We start from the raw sequence: 24,294 nt of genomic DNA on the forward strand, positions 1-24,294 counted from the left end.
CGAGTCTCCTGCCTCAGCCTCCCAAGTAGCTGGGACCACAGGCGCCCGCCACAATGCCTGGCTATTTTTTGGTTGCAGCCATCATTGTTGTTTGGCTGGCTCAGGCTGGATTCGAACCTGCCACCTTGGGTGTACGTGGCTGGTGCCTTAGCCACTTGAGCCACAGGTGCCAAGCCTTAAGATTCTCTCTTAAGGTCCTGAGCCACTCACTCCCCAGGAAACCCTAAGGAGAGTGGGGGTCAGCATGTAAGCCCTTGGAGGGTAGGGGCAATGGGAGAGGAAACCCACACCATTCCCTATAAGTAGCCCAGCCTGAGGCCAAATGTAAACAAATGTCAACTTCTACATTCCAGGCTAGTGTCCCCAAGCTACCTCCTAGCATTTGCTATCACACTAGAAAAGGGGGTTCTCCAAGCATTAGCTCAATTTCAGGCACACTGACGTATGAGAGGTTTCCTGAGACTTGCTTTGTTCCCTGTATGTCATACTCAGGGTGGTTCATGGAAGGCTGACTCAAAAAATCCTGGCCAAGAGTACAGCAAACATTTGCAATGCCCATCAGAAAGCCCCCTGACTTCTCAGAAAACACGGGCCCTTCACACTGTTACCCAGGGCTCTGGCAGCTGCAGTACCCACCAGGATTCATGGAATCACTTTCAAACATCTGCCATCCTTTGCTGCTTCAGATACCACATCAATAAAAGATGGCACCTTGCTGTGCCCTTCTTTGGGTAGGAAAGCAATGCTCTGAAGAGTGAGATGACAGGCCTTTAGACCTTTATGGGCACTGTTCTCAGGGCCAACAAAGGGGAGATGTCCAGGAGAGCCTTCCCCACAAATGGGGAATTCTAAAGTGAACAACCAATCAAAATGCTTATGTTCCAGGATGATGAGGACTAGAAAGCAAGCATTGGCTGGGCAGTGCCTGTGGCTCAGTGAGTAGGGCGCTGGCCCCATATACCAAGGGTGGCTAGTTCAAACCCAGCCCTGGCCAAGCCAGGCATTGTGGCAGGCACCTGTAGTCCCAGCTACTCGGGAGGCTGAAGCAAGAGAATCTCCTAAGCCCAAGAGCTGGAGGTTGCTGTGAGCTGTGATGTGACAGCACTCTACTGAGGAAAACAAAGTGAAACTCTGTCTCTTAAAAAAAAAAAAGGCTTCATGGCATTTTCTTAGTTATTGTGTTAAGACATGTATATTCTACATTTAGAAAGATTCACATGTACCCTTGTAAGATGAACCATAGGCATGGCCCCATCAGTTTAATGAAAATATTTCAAATTGTATATAAAACCTGCACACTATACCCCATGACTGCATTAATGTACACAGCTATGATTTAATAAAAAAAAAAAAAGAAAGAAAGAAAGCATTGGTTAAAATTTGGTTAGGGAGAGAAATCTGATCCAAAATATAATAAAACAATAAAAAGCCCAAAATGGAGTACCAACTTTTTTTAAGTCCAGCATGAAAAAATATTGATATGGAGTAGGAGAAGATGGGGAACAGAGAAACATCAGAACAGGAAAGAGATAAGGAGTAGAAATTATTATAACATGACTATAACAGGTTATATTTACATTATATTAGACTAACATGTAACAAATGCCAAATGATATATTCTTCTATTTTAGAGACCCACTGATATTTATATATTGTAACCTGTTTAGTAATGAGGGTCCATTTCTAACCACCTCTATTTTAATTGAGACATGTCATCAAATATTACCAGAAAGTTGTCTATCTGGGTATTGTCTCCCATCTTTATATATTTCTTACTCCATAGTTGGAGAAAGTAAAAACGGACTAGGAAACATTCTCTAGAGCCAAGGTCCACTCAGTGCAACTCCACTCCCTGGCACTGGCCTAGCTCAGAGTCAATCTGCAACAGGTATTCATTTCTGACAAAAAGAGATCAGCACTTGGATCAAGAATGCTGCAGTACAACTAAGCTGGAAATACATTGCACTGCACAAATGAACCATGAAAAATGAACACTTGATTACTTACAATAAGAGACTACAGTAGTTACCCCTTATTTGTGGTTTTGCTTTTCACCATTTCAGTTACCCATGGTCAACTAGGCTTTGAAAATATTAAATGGAAAATTCCAGAAATTCTTCACAAACTTAAAATTGAGCACTATTCTGAATGGCATGAAGAGATCTCATGCCGTGTCTCAGTCTGTCCCATCTGGGACATGAATCATCCCTTTGTCCAGCATATCCACACTGTATGTGCTACCCACTCGCTAGTAAATTAGAAGTAGTCTCGGTTATGCTGTGGCATCATAGTGTTTGTGTTCAGGTAACCCTTATTTTACTTAATGATGGCCTCAATGTGCAAGAATAGTGATGCTGGTAATTAGGATATGCCAAAGAGAAGCCTGAAAATGCTTTAAGTGAAAAAGTGTAAGTTCTCAACTTAAAGAAAAAAAATTACATGCTGAGGTTGCTAAGACCAACAGTAAGAATGAATCTTCTGTCTGTGAGATTGTGAAGAAAGAAACAGAAATTCACATAAGCTTTGCTGTCGCACCTCAAACTGCAAAAGTTTAGGCCACAGTGTGTGATAAGTGCTTAGTTAAGATGGAAAAGACATTGAACATGTTGGTGGAAGACATGAACAGAAAATATGTTCTGACTGATGGCAATGTGTGCCATCAGAAAACATTCAGCCTATACAAAGACTTCAGCAAGGGATCCCTTGAAATGAGTGACACCAACCCACTTACTGCAAGTAAGGGATGGTATACAGACGCAGGAATAGGTTTGGACTGCAACATATAAAAACTGCTGGAGAGGATGCATTAAGACAAGTTAGTGGAGGAGGACTTGCCAATATGTTTAATGAAGGTGAAGAACATACTGAAGGCCACAGAGAAGGGTAGCAAGTAAGAAATTAAAGAACTTGTTGAATTACCTACAGTGAAGAGAAAGATGAACAAGAAACCTAAGCAGAACCTGCTATGTGGACATTAGTGAAATTTGCCAAAGTGTTTCAAATTACATAAACATTAAAGGAAAACATTATGCAATATAATCCTTGGATGGAATCAGCATTAAAGTCACATGTATGATCAATGAAGGATCATAACTTCTGCGGCAACACAGTGAACTAAAAAGAGACAACCACTTCTGATTGCAATTTTCTTCTTAAAGGTTTTGGCCCAAAGGCCTTCAACTATTGAGGATACCCCAAACATCAAAATCACCTACTCCTGACATCCAACCACTGACATTGTCATGGCTCAAAAATCCAGGATCACCAGAAACAGATGATCCTTCTGATGACTTACTGGGAGTCACTGCCACAATGCCTAAGTCATTCACCTCACTTCATTTCATCACATAAGCATTTTATCCCACATCATCACAATGAGAACAATACAAGGAGATATTTGGAGAGCAAGAAAATATTCACATAACTTTTAATATAGTATATTGACATAATTGTTCTATTTTTATTATTGCTGGTAATCTCTTGCTGTTCCTACTTTGTAAATTAAACTTTATGTATGCATGTATAGGAAAGGACCTAGTATGTACAAAGTTTGATACTATACACAGTCTCAGGCTTCTACTGGGGGTCTTGGAACCTATCCCCTGTGGGTAAAAGGGCACTACTTGTATGCTTTTTTTTTTTTTTAGAGACAGAGTCTTACTTTGTTGCCCTTGGTAGAGTGCTGTAGCATCACAGCTCACAGCAACCTCCAGCTCTTGGGCTTAAGCGATTCTCTTGCCTCAGCCTCCCGAGTGGCTACTTGTATGCTTTCTTAAAATTTAGATGAGTACACAAAAAAGAAAATGATGAAATACTTAACTTGGGATCAAATGTCTGTACCTAAAATTAAAATATATTACTTTTTCTTCAAAAATGACTTATCCTTCTATATCTCAAGATACACCCTAAGACTTTCAAACCATTATTTTAAAACAAAATAGCTAAAACACACAAAGTAAAAGACAATTTTAGGTCAATCCCAGGAGGAAAACCATTAAATACACCTCTCAAAACTAAAAGGACATAAACTCTTTTCTTTTGAGACAGAGTCTCACTCTGTCACTCTGAGTAGACTGTCATGGCATCAAAGCTCACAGCAATCTCAAACTCTTGGGCTTGAGCAATCCTCAGTCTCCCGAGTAGCTGAGACACATGCATGCACCACTATGCCCAGCTAGTTTTTCTATTTTTAGCAGAGACAGGATCTCGCTCTTGCTCAAGCTATTCTCGAACTCCTGAGCTCAAGCAATCCACCTGCTTAGGCCTCCCAGAGTGCTAGGATTACAGACTTGATCTACTACCCCTGGCCTAAGGACATAAACTCTTAACCTAACAACTTGACTACAAAGTATCGATATTTATCCCATAGATAGACTAACTAAAAGAGGGTGACTTCTTCCAGGAGAAAAAGCTTAAGACAACCCCAAATAAGCCATCAATTAAACAGAAAAAGGTGCTGACATAGAAAGATACAAGAAGTGAAAAAAACTATTGACTCATGTCTTGCATGTTGTTGCCCAATTGGTGGGTTTTAGATTTCTTTTTGTACTTTAATGTCTGTACATACATATAAAAATTCTGTAGAATGATAAAAAAAGGGGGGGGGGCAGTAAAGTAGGGGACTGTAAGCTCTGCCCTTCTCATTTGAATGTTTTTTCCATGAGTTTAGAATTTCATAATTTAAAACATGTATAAGAAAAATCTATGACCAATGAGAATTGAGAATATATCCTTAAATTTCACTCAGGAGCAAACAGAATCTTAAAGGATAGTTAGATAATCTTCACTGGGCTGATTTCTACTCAGGAAGTAGGCCACTACAGTTAAGAGTGGGCTTTATGAACAAGGCATGAAACCTAAATGTTTTCTTATTAGTCATCATTTAATCAGAAAACCAAAGAACTTTCCATACCCCATTGTGCAGGCCTAGCACATAATCAAATTTTTATCAATGCATTTTCCCATAATTTTAAGGGGCAAAGGTATGTAACAATCAAAATACAATCCAGAACATTATGAATTAGGTATCTTGCTCAGCAGATGCTAAAAATCAGTGAGTATAATTTCTACAAGGATAAAAAGTTAGCTGTGAAGGACTTATGTACACACATGGATATACATCATGGTTTTACATGTAGTAGCAAAAACAACTGGAAACTAACAAACTAAATGTACACAATAGGAGTCTGAATGAATAAATTATATGGTAGCCATACTATGAAATACCATACAGCCATTAAAAACTGTGCAACTGGGCACAGTAGCCTATGCTTGTAGTCCCAGCTTCTAGGGAGGCTGAGGCAGGAGGATCACTGGGGTCCAGGAGTTCTGGGCTGTAGTATGCTATGCCCATCCAGTATCCTTACTACATTCAATATCAATATGTAACTTCCTAGGAGGTAAGGAGACCACCAGGTTACCTCGGGACAGGTGAACCGGCCCAGGTCAGAAATGGAACAGGTCAAACTCCTGGGCTGATCAGTAGTGGGATGGTGTCTGTGAGTGGCTACTATACTCTAACCTGGAACATAGTGAGACCCACATCTCTTAAAAAAAAAAAAAAAAACAGAACTTTATAGCTCTTTATCATAAATATGGGAAGATATTCATGGCACATTTAAGCTTTACAAAAGCTGATCATAATAGCATTTTTGGCATCAATATATAATATACATACATTTTGGAAAAGCCTAGGAGACAGAACAAAATGATAAAAACCATGGCTCTCTGGGCAGTAGGGTTACAGGAGACCTTGTATCTTTGGGTGGATCTCTATTCTCACATTTCTATAAAACCATTTGTAATTGTGATTTTAACTTAAAAAATGCTGGATATTTCATCCTTCCTTGACAGACATAATTCTCTTCCATGCAAAGTAATTCAACATGAAACATGTTGCTTGCTCTCTCTTCTGCCCCTTTGCTGATGTTTGAATGTTTTTTTCTGATGCTTTAGAAACTAGAGAAGGGAAGATGACAGGTCTCCCATTTTCAGGGTTGTCTTTCACTTTTTTAAGTTTGGCTATTATTATGTTAGGCCACTGGTCACTAACCAGGGGCACATGTGCCCCCCCCCCCCAAGGAGCATCTAATAATGTTTGGAGATACTTTTCTTCGTTGTCGTAACTTAGGGGTGGGGTGATATGCTACTGGCATTTGGTAGGTAGACACCAGGGCTTCTGGTAAACATCCTACAATGCATAGGAAAGTCCCCTATGACAGACTTAATTGGCCCAAAATGTCAACAGCAAGACCAAGGTTGAAAAACCCTGTGTTAGACTAGTAAGTCTTCCAGTGACTCCCTAATTCTTCATTAAAGCACACTCAAATGGGTATATAAGAATATCTGGGCAAGAGACCCCTCCAGTAGAATGGTAATGCACCAATCATGGGGGCAGAATACCCGTATCATCCAGCTGATCCCCCATCTTCCTCTGTCAGTTGGGAATCCCACCACCCATGTCCCAGGGTGCACGGGAAGCTTCAACACCAAAATTTAAGAGAATAGGTTTTGTAAACAATGAAGCACCATGCTCATGTGAAAGGCATTATCATTCTAGGATACTAATTGTCACACATAGTTTCAAGAAATCTCTGCCCAGCACACTCCCACTGCCCTGAATCACATGTTGCCTACTACAGATGCTAACTCGGCAGTGATTTTTACTAATACTGAGACCAGAAAACAAAGAGTGCTTTTTTAATACTCTATCTTCCTTGGCCTAAATCATGAGTCAGCAGAACTTAGTGATCAAATGACAAAACCTGGAATCAGACTCCTAAGAAAGAATCCCAGCTCTACCTCTTACTAGCTGAGTGACCATGGAAAGAGACAGGGCTTCTCTGTGCCTCAGTTTCCTCATCTGTCTATCCAAACCAGAACATTTCGGAGTGAATAATTTATCATCTGAACCAAGACATTTGAAAGTAAAAGAGGGTACTGCCAATGTTAATAGTAGGACAATAGGGATACACCAGAAGGATCCCCAGGCAAACAGAGGATATGAGGTCACTATAAAGAAAAGGATAAAAACAGTGCCCACCTCACAGGCTTTTTGTGATGAGTAAACCAGATAAAAGAGGTTAAACACACAGTACACACCATTAAATGCTAGCTATGATTTGTGTCCTTTCTCCTTCCATTCATTCAGGAAGCCTTCAGTGCCCAGGCATGACTCCGGGTGCCAAGAAAGTAACATTAAGTCAGATATACCCAATCCCCTGTCATAGCAGAGTTTCTCCTCTTGTTCTACAGAGTGTTCAATTTCCAAGACTTCTCTCACACATACACAGTCACAACACACACAGAATTAAACACAAACCAACAAGTCAGTATTACAGGTCAAGGACACCCAGGAAACTCATAGCAAATGTCTAACAGAAGTCTGCTTTGCAAAAATGAACAATGAATATAAAAGCCTATCTAATAGACAAAGGCAAAAGGATTTATTACTATCCCAAAGTCTCTGATTCAGGAAAGCTATTTCAGTTTGACTAAAAGTCAGCTATAAATGGGCCTCATAAAATTTATTTTATTATATTATTATTATTTTTTTGAGACAGAGTCTTACTACATCACCCTCGGTATGAGGCTGTGGAGTCACAGTTCACAGCAACCTCCAACTCTTGGGCTTAAGCCAGTAGTTCTTAACCTTCCTAGTGCTGTGACCCTTTGATATAGTTCCTCATGTTTGGTGACCCCCAACCACAAAATTATTTTCATTGCAAAAATAATTTTATGGTTGGGGGTGACCACAACATGAGAAACTGTATTAAAGGGTTGCAGCATTAAGAAGGTTGAGAACCACTAGCTTAAGCGATTCTCTTGCCTCAGCCTCCCAAGTAGCTGGGACAACAGGCACTCACCACAATGCCCAGCTATTTTTGGTTGTAGTTGTCATTGTTGTTTAGCAGGCCTTGGCCGGATATGAATCTGCCAACTCCAATGTATGTGGCTGGTGCCCTAGCCACTGAGCCACAGGTGCTGAGTCATAAAGTTTTATTAATTAATGCCCTTTGTAACTTAGCACTTGATATTTAAAAGCACATTATGGTATTAGCCCCCTTTCATTTCTACACACACCCCATCACAATGAATTACATACAGGGGTCCACCAAGATAGCCTTACAGAACCCATACATTATGAAAGCAGTTACTCTAGCTTGCATTTGCATGGAGATTCATATATATATATATATATATATATATTTTTTTTTTTTTTTTTTTGAGACAGAGCCTCAAGCTGTCACCCTTGGTAGAGTGCCATAGCATCACAGCTCACAGCAACCTCCAACTCCTGGGCTCAAGCGATTCTCCTGCCTCCACCTTCCATGTAGCTGAGACTACAGGTGCCCCACCACAACACCCAGCTATTTTTTGGTTGCAACCATCATTGTTGTTTGGCAGGCCCAGGATGGATTCAAACCCTCCAGCTCAGGTGTATGTGGCTGGTGCCTTAGCCTCTTGAGCCACAGGAGCCAAGCCTCATATACATACATACATATATATATATATATATATATATATTTTTTTTTTTTAAATAAGAAATAAGCATTTTAAGGCCAGGTGTGGTTGCTCACATCACTCTGGGAGGCTGAGGAGAGTGGATTATTTGAGCTCAGGAGTTCAAGACCAGCCTTAGCAAAAACAAGACCCCATCTCTACTAAAAACAGAAAAGTTAGCCGGGCATTGCAGTGGGCTACTTGGGAGGCTAAGGCAAGAGGATCACTTGAGTCCTAGAGTCTGAGGTTGCTGTGAGGTATGACACCACAGCACTCTAACCCAGGGTGACAAAGTGAGATTCTGTCAAAGAAAGAAAGAAAGAAAGGAAAGAAAGGAAAGAAAGAAAGAAAGAAAGAAAGAAAGAAAGAAAGAAAGAAAGAAAGAAAGAAAGAAAGAAAGAAGCATTTTAGTTCACTATGCCAAAAGAATCATCTCTAAAAGTTAATACATAACCTGAGAGGTAGGTATTCCTTCTATCACAAAGATGTCCATTAAGCTCTCTAGGGCAATGATTTTCAACCAGTGTGCCCTGAGAGGATTTTACATGTGCCATAAAAATTATTAAAGATTAAATTATTTTCGAAAGTACTTCAAAGCACAGTTAAGTATATTCTTTTCTTTTCACTCTTTTTTTGATCAACATAATTTAAGTGTGCCATAGAAGTTTAACTATAAGTTCAAGTGTGCTGTGACATAAAAAAGGTTGAAAAACACTGCTCTAGGGGCTTGGAACTCAAATCACAAATTCTTTTTCTTTTTGCCCCTGCTCTCAATTTTGGTAAAATTGGCCTTGATGACTGTGACCACAAATTCTTGCATCCAAACATTTCCATACTCAGCTGTGGGGCCTTGCCCTTGCCTCCTCCTCCTCCTTATTCACATCTCACCAGGCACATCCTCAGTCAGCCCTCCTTTTGTGCCAATTTTTCATGGCTGTTAGGAAAGCCACATTCCACCCCTTCAGCAGTTGTCAGATCTCAAACACCAGTCAGGCTGCAACACTGGGAAAACCGAACACAGACCTCCAAAAAGAGAGAGTCTGTTGAGTAAGCTGCATGTGCATAATTCAGAACAAACTGAGGCACTCCTAGTTTCTGTTGCACCCCATGCCTCAGTCTTGATTCAAAGCAGCTTAAATCAATGGTGTATGTTTTGATCTGGTGCTGGCTCCACCAACGTGCTCAGTGTGTGAAAATTCAACAGCTGGCCCGTCATGTGCATTTTATGTATGTTCATTTTATGCATGTATGTTACACCACCGTAAAAACCTCTTCCAGTAGCTTACACTATGTCACCCTCCACATAAAGTAAGCACAATTTACACAGCACCTACACTACTGTTCTCAAGCTGGGTTGCCACCAATCAGGGGGCATTTGAAGGCCCTGATCGGCATTCGTTAAATGGGTTGGAGAATACAAGAGGTCGTCAAAACAGTAAAGGCAACTACAGTTTCAGTAAATGCTTCAGTTATATGTATGTGTACAAATACTTACCTGTGAACTGGGCAGCCAGATTTAACTGCAGGACTTGGTCAAAAAAAGCCTGAGGGAAACTGAGTACACCAATAAACAATAGACAGATTTGGGAGTCTGACAGACCTGGGTTCTGATCCTGACTGATTACAACCTACATCAGAAGTCCTCAAACTTTTTAAACAGGGGGCCAGTTCACTGTCCCTCAGACCGTTGGAGGGCCGGGCTGCGGGCCCCAGGATGAGTTGGCTGCTAAGCAGGACAGGTGGCAGTGGCAAAAACACCCAGCAGGCCAGATAAATGTCCTAGGCATGCTGCATGTGACCCACAAGCCGGAGTTTGAGGACGCCTGACCTACATACTCAGGAAAAAGTCACATAACCTCAGTGAGCCTCCATTTTGCCACCTTTAAAATGGGGGGTAATACTATTTACTCCCCAGAATTGATGTAAGGTATCAGTGAGCTGGCAAACAGACTACCAGAGAGCGCTGCTTTGAGGCTATCCCCACCCCTGCAGCCATTTATGTGGTGTCCTGGACCAGCCTCTTTACCTGTAAGAAGAAAATTTCAAGGAAATACACAAAGAAGGGCAGAGCCAAGGCTGAGCCCCATCACATAAGCTCATCGAGGCTCCAGGGAGAACAAACCACTAACATTTGAAAGCAGTGGGGCAGGATAAAGCTAATGCCCTAGTATATTTGGTGATAAGTCAACCAGCTTTGGATTCTGACCAAACGGAAAACCACTTTCCAAGATAATAAGGGCTTTCCCATTATTCTTGGCAGGACTTGGAGAAAAGCAGAAAGGGAAGAAGGCCTCAGTAAAGAAATAAAATACTTGCTTTAAGCAAATCACTTTGAAAACAAGTGATTTTCATTCTGAGAACAAAAATGATGCTTGAAACAGTGAAAGGGTTAATCTAGATACCAGCCAGGTGTTGGCCTGGGGTCTAGAGTGCTCCCAGAATGCCAAAGCAATAAGGGATGCAGATGGGGGTAGGGGTGGGGAGGCTGGCACAGAAAAGATGGGCCTGTCTCTATTAGCTTGCAGTCACAAACTACTTAAAAGTCATTCAGGCCAGGTGCGGTGGCTCACACCTGTAATCCTAGCACTTTGGGAGGCCAAGGTGGTTGGATTGCCTGAGCTCACGAGTTTGAGACCAGCCTAAGTCAGAGCAAGACCTCATCTCTAAAAAAATAGCCAGGTGTTGTGGCAGGCGCCTGTAGTCTCAGCTACTTGGGAGGCTAAGGCAAGAGAATTGCATAAGCCCAAGAGTTTGAGGTTGCTGTGAGCTGTAACGCCATGGCACTCTACCAAGGGCAACAAAGTGAGACTTGGTCTCAAAAAAACCCAAAAAACTTCAAACTAAAACAACTAAATACAAAATTAAATAAAAATAAAAATATAGGGCAGTGCCTGTGGCTCAAAGGAGTAGGGCACCAGCCCCAATATGCCGGAGGTGGGAGGTTCAAACCCAACCCCGGCCAAAAACTGCAAAATAAATACATAAATAAATAAAAACATATATATTTTTAAAAGTCATTCACTAATTATCCAAAGCAAGTAATCATTCAACCAATATTTGTTGAACATCTATAACTGAGTTAAGGACTGGAGATACAGTGAGGATAAGACAGATAAGACTTCTGTCCTCACGGAGCTGAAGTTCCAGTAGAGGAGAGAGCAAGTGCCAAGTAAACCACTAAATGAAGAAAATATTCATAGGCTGCGATATAAGTACTGTGAAAGAAATACGGTGATGTGATGGGAAGGAAGAGAGGACGCTCGAATGGAGGAAGTCCTCTTAGACAAGATGGCGTAAGAATGCCTGAAAGAGGAGAAAAAGCCAGCCAAGCAGGGAGTCAAGGAAAGAACAGTCATGGGGCAAGAATGGGTCAGGTGGGAAGTTGGTGTGGTGGATGATAGTGGCCAAGCAGAAAGGTGATCCCAATGAGGCTGAAAAGGTAGGCAAAAGCCAGACCTGCCAAGGCTCAGCTGGCCGTGAAAAATAAAGTGGATTTCAATAAAGAGCAGCAGAGAATTACTGAAGGCTGGTACATTGTGATACATTACTTTGACGCTGGTGAACATAAAAGGTACTCTTAACTCATCAGACACAAAACAAAATGTCCAGCTGATGTGTTGTTTCCAAATCAATGATAAAAATTGGCACTGTTAGAACTCACTGATATGCAATTATTGAAGGGTCCTGCCAGCTAAAGACAAACAACGTCAGCCTACTGATGAGATGAAATACAAGGAATTCAATAGAGATGGGGTGGGAGAACTTGTGACTGGCCAGGAAACGTTATCATTAGCAATTAATTTACAGCCAATACAGAGGGTGCCAAAAAATGTATACATGTTTTAACAAAGGAAAAAACTGTCTTAAGGTTGTAATATTCAAGTCACAGTCGACTTCTACAATTATAAGAAGTACTCAAATGTGACTTGAATTCATCTTTTATCAGTATGTATTGAGTATTACAATTTTAATACAATCTTTTCCTTTCTTAAAATACGTATACATTTTTGGGCGCCCTCTGTATAAAGTACACAGTACAGTTAACAAGTCAGGCTCTAGAAAGGGCCCTAAACACACACACACAGTGGAAAGGCAACTGGGGCACATTGACTGATCAATGTGCATGGTGGCTGCCTAAACTCATGAGCAGGTTAACTGAAACATGATGGAAAGGGACCATGATGGTGCCCTGCGCGTACTTCTGAAACAGAAATCAGGTGAACTGCTGAGCTGTTTTCTTCAAGGCTTATCGTTATCTTTTCCTTCTCCCTCACTCTGGCTGAATGTAGATATTCAGAACTGGGAAACTCAAAGCTAAGCCTAAAATGGCTCTTCCGAATTCTTACTCTCCCTTAGGGATGCATCAGGAACAATTCAGCCTCCTGACTTGGGTCCCCAGTCTCCACCATCAACTTAAATGTATCTATGAGACATAAACATGACCCACTCACACCCTCTCCTCAGGACCTCTCCCCTGGCTATGACTAAAAGGGCAACCTGGAGCTAACGACTCAAGCAAGGCCAACTGGCTGACCCCAAGACACTGACCAAGAGAATATGGTGGCCACAAATGCCACCCTGATATAAGCCAGGATAGCAACACTGATTGGGCCTCACCGGGCCCGGCACACTGCTTACAGTTATCATATAATGTGCCACAAAATAAGAAGGACTGTGGGGTAAGGAGGGCAAGTAGATACCAGGTTTTTTCACAGGCATTACTTCCAACAATCCACACTCCTGTGAAGTGTATGACCCAAGATGTTCAGATGAGAAAAAAAAGACTTGGAGAGATTTTTGTTAGTGGCCCAAAGCTACACGGTTAGCTGAGTGGGGACTTTAACCTTGCCTGCTACCTCAGTTGGCATCTAGCAACAGGACGGCCCTCTTAACAGCCCCCAAGCTGACTTTCTAACCCCCCTTCCATTACATTCTTACCTCTTCCTCCTTATTGCCTCCCACCACAAGAAAGCTAGATTCCTCACTTTGCTTCATCCAGGACTCCCAAATCTGCCAGCTACCTCAGAAACATTACCTGCTCCTGAGCCCTGATAGGGACGCCTCCCTGCTGAGACAAGCACCTGCCTGCCAGGGGGGTTGGCTGAATGGGGCTGTCTCTGTACAGTGTCCCCTGGAGAAAACTCATCTGCCTGTTAACCATGGTCAGAGAAGAAAGGAGCCACCAAACCAGATGATGGGGCTGTTTAAAATCTTTGTATATGCCGCCACAAAAGGGACTGGGCCAAAAAAAAAAAAAAAATCCACTTCTGTCACAGAGGAGGCCTGAAGGAAATTCTCTTTTGCCACAAACAAGAAAACTGAGATCTGGGTCCAAGTGGAAAACGGGTTGGTCACCATCTTGGAAGGACGGATCTGGGACCTAATTCCCCATCATGCTCCCTCCTGGCCTACAAAGTAGTCAGGCAACAGGCTACAAAAGATGCAGACACAACAACAACCAAAACAGATGTATGGCCTACTTACACTCTCAGACAAGTCTGTGGAACTCGGGGCGTTAGCTGCTGAAAGCTCCATTCTGTGGAGTATGAAATGGTGATTTCTGGCTGACTGTGTCTGAACTCTGGGCAGGAGTGAGTTCCGTGCTCTGCGAGAACTGCAAGTCTCTCTGATTCACTTGGCAGCAGAATTATTCTAAGCATCCTGTCCCCTCCCACTACACATTCACACTGGTAGGTTTTTTTTTTTTAATTCTTTGCACTATTTCTGTCACAAATCAAGTGAAACTCATTTTTCAAAACTAATCCAATCTCTAGCACTCAAGAGTGTAGAACCTTTACAACCAAAGAGAAGGAAGAGTCACCTAATTAGGAAGAAGTTATAATTAACATCAGAGAGAAAAGAGTTGGAGAACCGCAGAGTCTGCAGTAACAGCAAAATGGAGATTATTTGAGACAGCTGAAACACTCCACCCAGGCCTCCAGAAGGGGACATGCACGGGAAACAAAGGGCATATGGTGTTTGCTTTCTTCAACATCCGTTCTCACCATTAAGAGCTACACCAGCAAAGTTCATTACTTAACATGTGGACAAACCTCACCCTGAAATAGACTCTAAAACATGGCTTGTAATCAAATAAATTACTTTGCAAAGCAGAGGCCTACCTTGATTTTCTTGTTACATATAAAGCAAAATTTAATAAAGTCCTAATAACTGGCAGAATGTCTATTTGGCTTAGTGAAACATGAATTATACTCCAAAGTCAATTTTTGTTAATTTCAAGTTTATATAGTAACTCAAATACTGACATTCAAAATATGATTTTATCCCCTAAGGAACAATTCCAATAGGCTAACTTACTAACTACATAAAGTTTTCTACTATATTTAAATATTTCTATCCTAAAGCAAACAGGTTTTTCTAAAGCTACTTTATTTATTTCCCAGATGTCAATGTTACCACCGTTCCCAATGCTGCTCACACCACAAAACTGTCCAAAGTTCAACCAGTGCAATCCTTAAGCAAATTATAAGAAACTCCTGAATTAGTGATATCTCCCTTGATGATACTTTGAGACATAAATCTAGGGTCAGCTTCAAAAAAGCTCACATATTATTACTCCTAAGCTTGTCAAGATCACTGATCACATCCACTATCACCCAGCCAGGATGAACTGGGATTGGTCTACCTGCCCATACATAACAAGTTCAAAGTTGGAGGATCACTGGCCTGCATTTAACATTTACAAGACCCCCAAAGGAAAGAAAATGAGGGCCAAAGAATCTAATGTGGTTGGTCAGTAACCCTCAGTGGGCCCTGTTGGTTGTCTTCTCAGCACAGCCGACTTCCTTCCTCCTTCCCTAGCAGAGCCGCCTACAATTGGTCACAGGTGCCCACCATTCCCCAAGGAGCCCATGACCAGCCCCAGAGGGGCATTCTAATTAATTCTAAGCCAATCACTGTTCCAGATGGGCAATAGGTACTAAGGTCACCTACTCAGGCTGCAGGAAAGGACTTCTCCTACATACAGGCTGTGAACAAGGAAGCAAAGGGCCCCAGTGCTAATGGATGCCCTCCTACAACCATCTGCTGACCACAGGGAAGCCAGGCCTTGAGTAAAGTTACTGCCAGAAGGACACCATGGAGGACAGACAATGAGAACATGGGTTTCTGATATCACATTGAGCAGCTGATCACACTGTCCCAAGGTCCATCACACCTGTAGTCTCCCAATTGTGTGAGATAACAAACATTTGTGTTTAAGACAGCCCTAGACAGGTTTCTATTTCTTGCCATCTAAAGCATGCTGACAGGGACAGGCTAAGCAGCAGATTGGTGGCCAAGAGACTCCTTAAAGTCACTGATACACTTGCAAAATATACTCCCTTTGTATTAAAGAGGAAGAAGTTACAAAGCTGATTGGTTGCGTAGGACTGGTCATGGAAATGTGGAGTGACTGCAAAGGGGCATGAGAATTAGATGGCTGATGGTCACACAACTCTGTAAATATACTGAAAACCATTGAGTGGGACACTTTATTATTTATTTATTTATTTTTTGGCCAGGGCTTGGTTTAAACCTGCCACCTCCAGCATATGGGGCCTGCGCCCTACCCTTTTGAGCCAGAGGTGCTGCCCTGAGGGGAACACTTTAAAAAGGTGAGTTTCATGGTATGTAAATTAGATCTCAATAAAGCTGTTTTTAAAAAGCTTCCTGGAAGCAGGCACCCATTCAGGAGAGGTCACAGGTTGAAGAAATTTTTCCTCCATCTGTATCTGAGGGTGACATACCCTCAATAGAAACCCTGCCTGCAGTGGTCCCCAATTACCCCTAGAATCCAAGTACTTTACAAGGACCCACAAGATCCCTCTCACCTCCTGACTTCATTTGCCCTCCCTTCCCATTTTACTCCCTGGCAAGGCTTATTTTCAGGTACTCAAAACTGTTTCTCTCCCGCAGGGCTGTCCTCACTCACTCCAGCCCACCCTCTTAAGGAGATAGGGTTCCTTCCTATTCTGCTCCAGACTCACAGGTGCCCCTCCCCCCTTGGTGTCCCCTTAGCATAGTGGGCACATAGCTCAATAGGTTGAAAAGTGTGTTTCTAGGTCAGTCTCCCTCCCCTCAGGGTCTCCCCCAGGGCCTAGAACAGCACTCAGGACATAGCAGACACTCAAGAATGTCCACTAGATCTGGCTGAGCTTTATCTTTCAGGGAAGGCAACAAGTTGTGTCAATTGCATCATCAAAGCTGGAGATTTGAGAGCCAGAGGCAGGTGCCAGGTGTCCCTCTCACCCATTCCCACTTTCCTATATTGACTTCAGGCTCAGCACAGGTCACAAGCAGCAGCCTGCACAGTCTGCTCCAGCAGCACCCATGCGGCACAAGAAACCCTTTATTGAGACCACACTTAGCACTTTGGCTTCTCTGCTCACAACCTCCCTGCTGCAGAAGTTCACGGTGACAATGCACAAAGTCTCCTGCTGGATAAGCTCCTGAAAAGGAGAGGGACGGTCTAACTTTTTTTTGATTGTGGAGTTTCCTCTATTTTTTAAAGCTTAGACAAGGTAAGGAGTTGGGGTAAGAAAAGTCACAAAATGCTACACTGGGAAACACTTGGTTTTCAAGAAAGATGCAAGTTAAAATACAGACAAGAACTTGAGAGCAAATGCTGGGAAGATTAGTCCCCACAGGGTGTCTTATCTTCCACTTGACCTCAGGGGAAAAGGCTAAATAGGAAGATTTATGAAATGTTCAAAAGATATTTGCTGGGAAGTTCAATACCAAAAAAAAACCAAAAATATATTGTGAAAGGGGTGGCCTGCAAAACCCCACCATGGAATCCGCTTCTTCGCAACAAAGACGTCATGAAGCCCTCCTTTTTAGCTTGTCCTGGCTCTCTACACACCACTAGAAATGAAACCCCAAACCCAGGAGCATAGAAAAGAGCTGAAATAACAGTTTAAGTATTCATGATGGTAATTTCAACTTCTACTCATAATCATGACTTCTCTTTTCCATATTTGGGCCCTGGCTTCCCTGGACACACTCTGCAAGCCTTCACAGACATTATCTAATGCTAGGCAGGTCAGCAAGCTAACCATTAAGTACTCTTTTTTTCCTCCATGCTCTCTGATTTAAGCCAGTCTGGATGTAATCTTAAAGACTTGGCCAATTCCCTTCCAAGGGGCGTGGCTGTTAAGATTTCTCCTGTAGTTTAGGTCAAAGAGGAAGCTCTTGGGGTATCAGAAAGTCTGTCTTTAAACATCTCAGTCTGATTCCAACAGTGAAGTTTTCAAAGCAGTCATTACTCCCCCACTGCCAGTAAACAAAGCTGGCAGATTTATTTCAGTAGGTCTTTTTCCAAATACTCGCTGGCCTCACCCCCAGAGGGTCTGTCTGTCATAGCCCTGAGAAACTATGCTGTTTAAACTCCCCCATGTGACTTAGGTGATCTACATAGCTCTAAGATAGAGGGCTGAGCCTAAGATTTCTAAAGGGTTAGAAATCTTTGCTACTAAAAGTAGCATCCCCTTGGAGTTTCTTAGAACTACAGAATCTCAGCTTCCCTCCCACCTGCCACCAAAATCTGCCTTCTAAAGAATCTTCAGGAGGCGAGCACCTTAGAGTTGGGGAAGCCTGGGCTACACCATCTACTGGCTTCAGAATCTTCTAGGGTTTTTGTTTGTTTGTCCTTCACAAGTAGGAGGGCACAATCAAAACTCACATTCCACAGTTTTTTTCCAGGATCTTATTGACCAATGGGTGACATCCTGCTCTCTCACTATCCTCCCAGAAAATATGACTAGTCATATTAAATGTAAAAAGATTCAAAAACTAGACGCAGCCTGTTTTTTAAATTAAAGCAATACATTTTTCCATTTATGCTGGCAGCATCACCACTTGCATTACTGCACATGTTTAAAGCTACCAGTCACGTTCAACTAGATTGCAGCAGAACCTGCAAAATCTTTTAGCATTAAAGGACTTTACATGGAACCAAAACATGCCAGGATAAATAATTCTTGGAACTAATGAGAGCTACTAAATTGCCTTCTTTCTTAAAAATCAATATACTTGAAGAAAATTTTTAAAAATGTGTATGCTTATTTCCCTTCTTCAAATAATATCATAAGGCACTCACAGGAAGTTGTGGTTTCAATTGAGACGTGGCTGCCTTTTTTTTTTTCTAAATCTCATGATACCCTATCACAGACCTCAGTCAATATTCCCAGCAGGTTCTTAGAATCTGACAGACTTGGGTACCCCTTCATACTAATTACCTTCTTGTTTGAGGTTTGTTAGCACAGCCAAAGTCAGCGAGACAATGCTGTACCATAGTACAAACAGGAGTCAGAAAGCACAGACTCTGAAGCTAAACCACACACAAGCTCGAACGCTGATCTGGCATTTACAATATTTGCTCCCCTAGGCAAGTTACTTAACTTCTCTGGTCCATGGGAAGTGCTGTAAAGTTTGCAGTTTTCTCATAGGACATAGTCCCATGACTATTACAGATAAAAGAACTATGCACACAGTGGGTGCTCTCAGTTATTACTAGTGGTTGGAGAATACTCTATCTACATTGTATTTCTGTCAATGAAAATATCATTACCAATACCAGGAACCTTTTGGTATGTCAAGAAAGGTGCTTGTGAGAAAATTTCTTCTTCCCCTGATGGTGAAAAAAAAAAAGGATACAATCACCCTCTTTATCCAACATCCAACATAACAATCTGCTTCTCCAATTATATACTTACTATGCTTTATTTATATTATGCCTTGTTTCTTCTCAAAAAATAAGCATTACTATAGAAAAAGTATGAAAAGCCTTTGAGCAGGTGAAAAATGCAGTCTACAAAACAGTAGACTGGTACCAATTATTTAAGTTTCTGAGATCACAAAAACTAATTTCCAGAAAATTCCAGGTAGGAAAGTGTCATATAACACTGCCTTCATAATATTAATACTGTATGGTAACATTCATAGTAGTAAGACAGCAGAGGAAACTGGGATGTTGCAACTATTTGAAATACCCATTTTTCATCTGTTTTGAAGCACTCATGACAAATGAACAAATGATACCTTGTTCAACATGTACTTATCAAATCCTTAGTTTCACAGCCAATGCTTTAATATATAAACCAAAAGAATTCAACAGCTACATTCAGTTTTCTTTTCTTTTTTTTTTTCCTAAGAGGCTCTACTTTTAACCATCCTTCTAATTAGTTCTCACAATACAATCATGGGAAGTCAGGCTGCAAGAGTTCAAATAAAAGGGTTGACCCTTAATAGTCCTGCATTTATATCAAATCAGGTAACCTCTCTGGGCTTCAGTTTTTCCATCTATAATAAAGGAATAATCGCCACCTGGGATAAAGGCTGGAGTGGGGTAAGGAGTAGCTGGGTGAATGTACATTATTTACAGTTACAAAGAGAAACAATATAGTTTCACTGGATATATGAAATATCTACTCATAACAGCAAATTCATGTTCCTTTCATCCTATGCCAAGTCCTGAAGTGATTACAAAAAAGATATAATAGATTCTCCTTGGAAGAGGAGTAATTCTCCTTGGAAACAGGAGTAATTCCTAGGTATGTTTAAAGGAAGAGAATTACATAAGCAGGAGAGAACCCACCCACCACTTCATCCCTAGAGTAGCCATGACAGTGACAGCTGAAACTTGCTCTCACCAGCAACATGCCCAGAGCACCTTTACCTTGAAAAGCACTAATATTACACTGAGGGAATTCAGTCTTGGTTGCCCCTCACGGCTTTTGCACTCCTTCTCTGTTTGGATGGCTCTTAGTAGTGGCAAGAGCCTGCTCATCATTCATGTGTGAGCTCCAACATCACCTCCCCTGAGAGGCCTTCCCTGATGACTCCAGCTGAAATAGCCCCCACACTCCACAGGTAACTCTAGCCTTTCCCCCCCTGTATTTCTTCATTGCATGTTTCACTAACTATAATTGCCTTTTCACTTGTCTGTGGTTAAGCTCTCTGTCTGTTAGAATGTGTAAGCTAAGAGCTCACATCTTGTTAAGCACTTTCTGGAAACGGCACCTAAAGTAGCATCTGGCACCTAAAGGGCATTCAGCAGAGCTAGGTAATATGCATGTGGTTTGATAGTTCCAACAGCCATATCACATCTGCATCTGCTCCTAGTGACTTTGTCTCTTCAGACTGCTTTTATTTGTCTTTTGGTATATCTTGTAATTTTTGGTTGAAAGCCAGACATTTTGTATAGGGTAGCAGACACTGAGGTAAATGAACCCTTAGTGTGGAATTTACATTACTCTGGTCAGGAATTGGGCAGTGTTGAGGTTTGTTGTTCCTATAAACATCAGAAACTTCAAGTTCCTCTATGACCATTTTTTTGTCCCCTCTCTTGGCTTTGGGGCTTCCCTTTATGCTGATCCCCAGAGCAATCCTGGCTCTTGGAGCTCTCCGTATTGTAATCCACCATTATTATTCCTAGAGGCTTGTTAGCATGCTGATGAGGGGAGAGGGAGAAGGAAAGTTGTCCGATATACCAAGCCTCAGTCTATACAGTACATGGGCCTGTGTTTTGAGGATGAAGCTTTACAAGTGTTTCTGCCCCTCCTCCAGGGATAGAGTTCCCCTGACCCCAGCTCTCACCCCAGCTACAGCAGATATCACCAGTGTTCTGTCTACCTTCTGCCTGAGGCCCTTCTCCTTGCAGATTTAGACGTGTTATTTTAGGTGAGATAGGATGGCAGAGATGCAGGATGTGCTGAGTAGAGTTCTCTCCCCCAGCTGCAAGGGTATTTCACCAGAGTCCTCAGACCAGGTCCTCCTGCAGATTAAACCTTTTACTCCTTAAGGGAGAAGGTTCTGAGTAGATTTCTCAGTGGTTCCTGAGCCAGCACCATGAGTTTTCTCTAAATTTTCCATGATCCTCCCCATGAAAGATAAGCTGTTTCCTGGAAGAAAAGATTGCAAAGGGGTAGACCCCTCCCTGCCAACTGCTGTCCCCAGGAGCGTCACACTTTCAAGCTGGCCCACGGTGGTGGCTTCTGCCCAGTAAGCAAATGCTCCATTCTGTCCTGTATCTCAGGTCTCAGAAGTCATATCTTTCTTTCTCTCTCTGTCTCTCTCTCCCTGCCCCCAACCCCAGATTTTGAAATGGCCATTTCCTTTGCAAACCCAGTTCTCTGTTAATTTCCAGTCTGTCCACACATTTCCCTGGAAGCCTGGGAGGAACATTTTTGCAGCTCTCTACATCTCTGAGCTAAAACTAGAAGTCTACTTATTTATTTTTAAAGGATCAAAAGTATGACAAAATGGTAACATTTGACAAAACTAGGTAGTGGGTAGCTAGATGCTAGTTATATTCTCATGCTCTTGTATATTTTAATAGTTCAGTAACATTTCAAATTATAAAATCAAAGTGTAGGTGGCCATGGCAAAAAACAGTACTGTAATAACTGAAATTGGTATAAGCACTTGCTTCTTATTCAATAATTTACAGGCTCGGCGCCTGTGGCTCAAGCAGCTAAGGCGCTAGCCACATACACCTGAGCTGGCGGGTTCAAATCCAGCCCAGGCCCGCCAAACAACAATGACGGCTGCAACCAAAAAATAGCCGGGCGTTGTGGCGGGCGCCCAGCTACTTGGGAGGCAGAGGCAGGAGACTCCCTTGAGCCCAGGAGTTGGAGGTTGTTGTGAGTTGTGATGCCATGGCACTCTGCCCAGAGCAATAGCTTGAGGCTCTGTCTAAAAAAAAAAAATAATTTACAGAGATCACCTGAATTTTAAAAAACCACCAGCATTTTTGGCAACACTTCACAAACTGTTCTGAAAAAATATAAATTGCCTCAAAACACCATTAAATTTCACTATCAGAAGAAGGAAAGAGGAAACTAAAATAGAAAAATTAATGTCCTCAAAGAGAACAAATTTGTTCTAAAATGTGCATATTTATAAATCAAAGTATTTGAAAATATGTTAATCAACTCACTGTTCTTTAAATTGATATCCAACCAGCATTATTAATATTTATGGAAATAGAAAGTTATTAATGCATATGCTGGCAGACCACATGGCTCAGCCAGCAAGGGCCAGATCCCAGATTGCAGTATTTATGCAACACCTAGTAAACTACTGTCTTAAACCTTTGAATTGCCAGTCCTCCTCTTACCCACATTCCTAATTTAATATAATAGGTAACTGCCTGCAAATGAAAGCAGCAGCAACTTGGTAAGATCCACTTCTTTGAAAGAACTTTCCCTTTTTACTTAAATTATTCAATATTAGGTAGTAGCAAATAAATTATATGCTACTAAAAAAGGTGAACCACTTAATAACTCCAAAACTTCAGATTAATCTTAAGGACTTTCTTAAGGACTGCATATTAAATTCAATTAAACCAGGTGAATATTTAACATGCCCCTTCTGTGTCTGTAAGACCAATCTAGCCACTCTGGGAAGACATGGGTCACCATGAATCACCTGCCAAACCCGACCATTAGGGCAGACACAGAAATAGGTTACCAGGCAGTTCTGGAAGGATAAATGCATGCCACATTTGCACACATTTTTCATTAGCAAAAGAGAGTGACTTTTAATTGTTTTTATGCTTTAATGTTCACTTCTACATTATTAAAAGAGAAAAGGGATATAGTTAATAGTAAAGTTAATCTTCATTTGGCTTTCCTTATAATGAATAAAGACAGGACGTATGTTTGTCTGTAATGAGACTAAAATGGGCTGAATCTACCGATGATGTATCTGTGGCTTTAATTATCATGTTTAGCTCTGTGAGAGGTACCGCAGGTAGAACTGCAATCAGGGCGACCACTTAGACAGCTAGACAGCACACTTTATCCTGCCCAAGAACCATCATTTGTCAGCTGTGCTATGTCATCACAAGGGCTGTTTACAAATCAGCTACACCTCTGCATTGAACCCACCCAAAATTAGATTTCATATTCAGCTTGAGGGCTGGGGACTGTGTTTAACTTAAAGCTGGCAGCACCCTACACTTGATTGTCACCTTAAAATATCTGTTAATGCAACCCATCCGAAGTCAAGTTTTAAAATAAAAGGATGAGTTAAATTGAATAAAAAAAAAAAACACAGGCTAAAAATGGAGGAAGGTATATAGATTTTTTAACCACCACTGACAGCAGAAGCTCACACTATAATTGCATGGATTATGTGCACCAAAGACATCAGCTGTCATGTGACATTTTAAACCAAATAAAAGAGCAGTCCCTGAGAAAATGTCAATAAGCACAAGGAAGTGATTTCTCAAAATTTGAAGCCACACAAACCTGGTGTGCTCCATATTCAAAAGTCTTTCATCGTTCATCTCATTTGCCACCAGTGCCTAATGTCAAAATCATTTAACACACAATAGCTGAAACTACTTTCATAGGGCAGATGTATTTTTTTAGAGGCAGGTTGGCAATTATTCTAGTTTCAAGACTATTGAAGAAAAAAGTTGTGAACGTACTCATGATTTTGCAGCTAAGAGAAATAAAGATTGAATTGTGGAAGCGAATAAAAAAACAACCTATTGAATTGTGAATACAAGCCAGGCTGTTGAACAGCAATTACAGAATGACAGAAATAAACCTGATTCCTTTCCTATTTGTGCCCATGAAGATTCCAATATTATAGTGTAACTACAGGCTTAGCGGTCATAACTTGATAACGTTTATGGTTTTGAACAGCTGTAATGTATCTTTTGCTCATCACCTGGCAACCTATTGATTTTGGATGTTATCTCTTTACTACAAATCACATCTGGTCAAAACCAAACCCCTCTCACTGAAGCCTTCAACAGCTGGTGCCACTGCAGACAGTGAG

The 24,294-nt window shown here is 41.5% G+C and overlaps 1 protein-coding gene across 5 annotated transcripts in view; it reads right to left on the reverse strand.

The window, feature by feature from the left end:
- The window catches only part of SH3KBP1 (SH3 domain containing kinase binding protein 1), a 357,471-nt gene that overhangs the window by 257,368 nt on the left and 75,809 nt on the right, over positions 1-24,294 (reverse strand). Inside the window, exon 1 of one of the 5 annotated variants that reach the window (XM_003791889.3) lies at positions 13,987-14,156. The exons of the other annotated variants lie outside the window; for them this stretch is intronic. Within the exon in view, the coding sequence (XP_003791937.1) occupies positions 13,987-14,037 (51 nt within the window). The 5' untranslated portion in view covers positions 14,038-14,156. Of the gene's footprint in view, positions 1-13,986; positions 14,157-24,294 lie in introns of those variants that run through there. 5 annotated transcript variants of the gene reach the window in all.

This window comes from Otolemur garnettii, unplaced genomic scaffold (genome assembly GCF_000181295.1).
Source record: "Otolemur garnettii isolate 467f Iridium unplaced genomic scaffold, OtoGar3 scaffold00051, whole genome shotgun sequence".
NCBI lineage: Eukaryota > Metazoa > Chordata > Mammalia > Primates > Galagidae > Otolemur > Otolemur garnettii.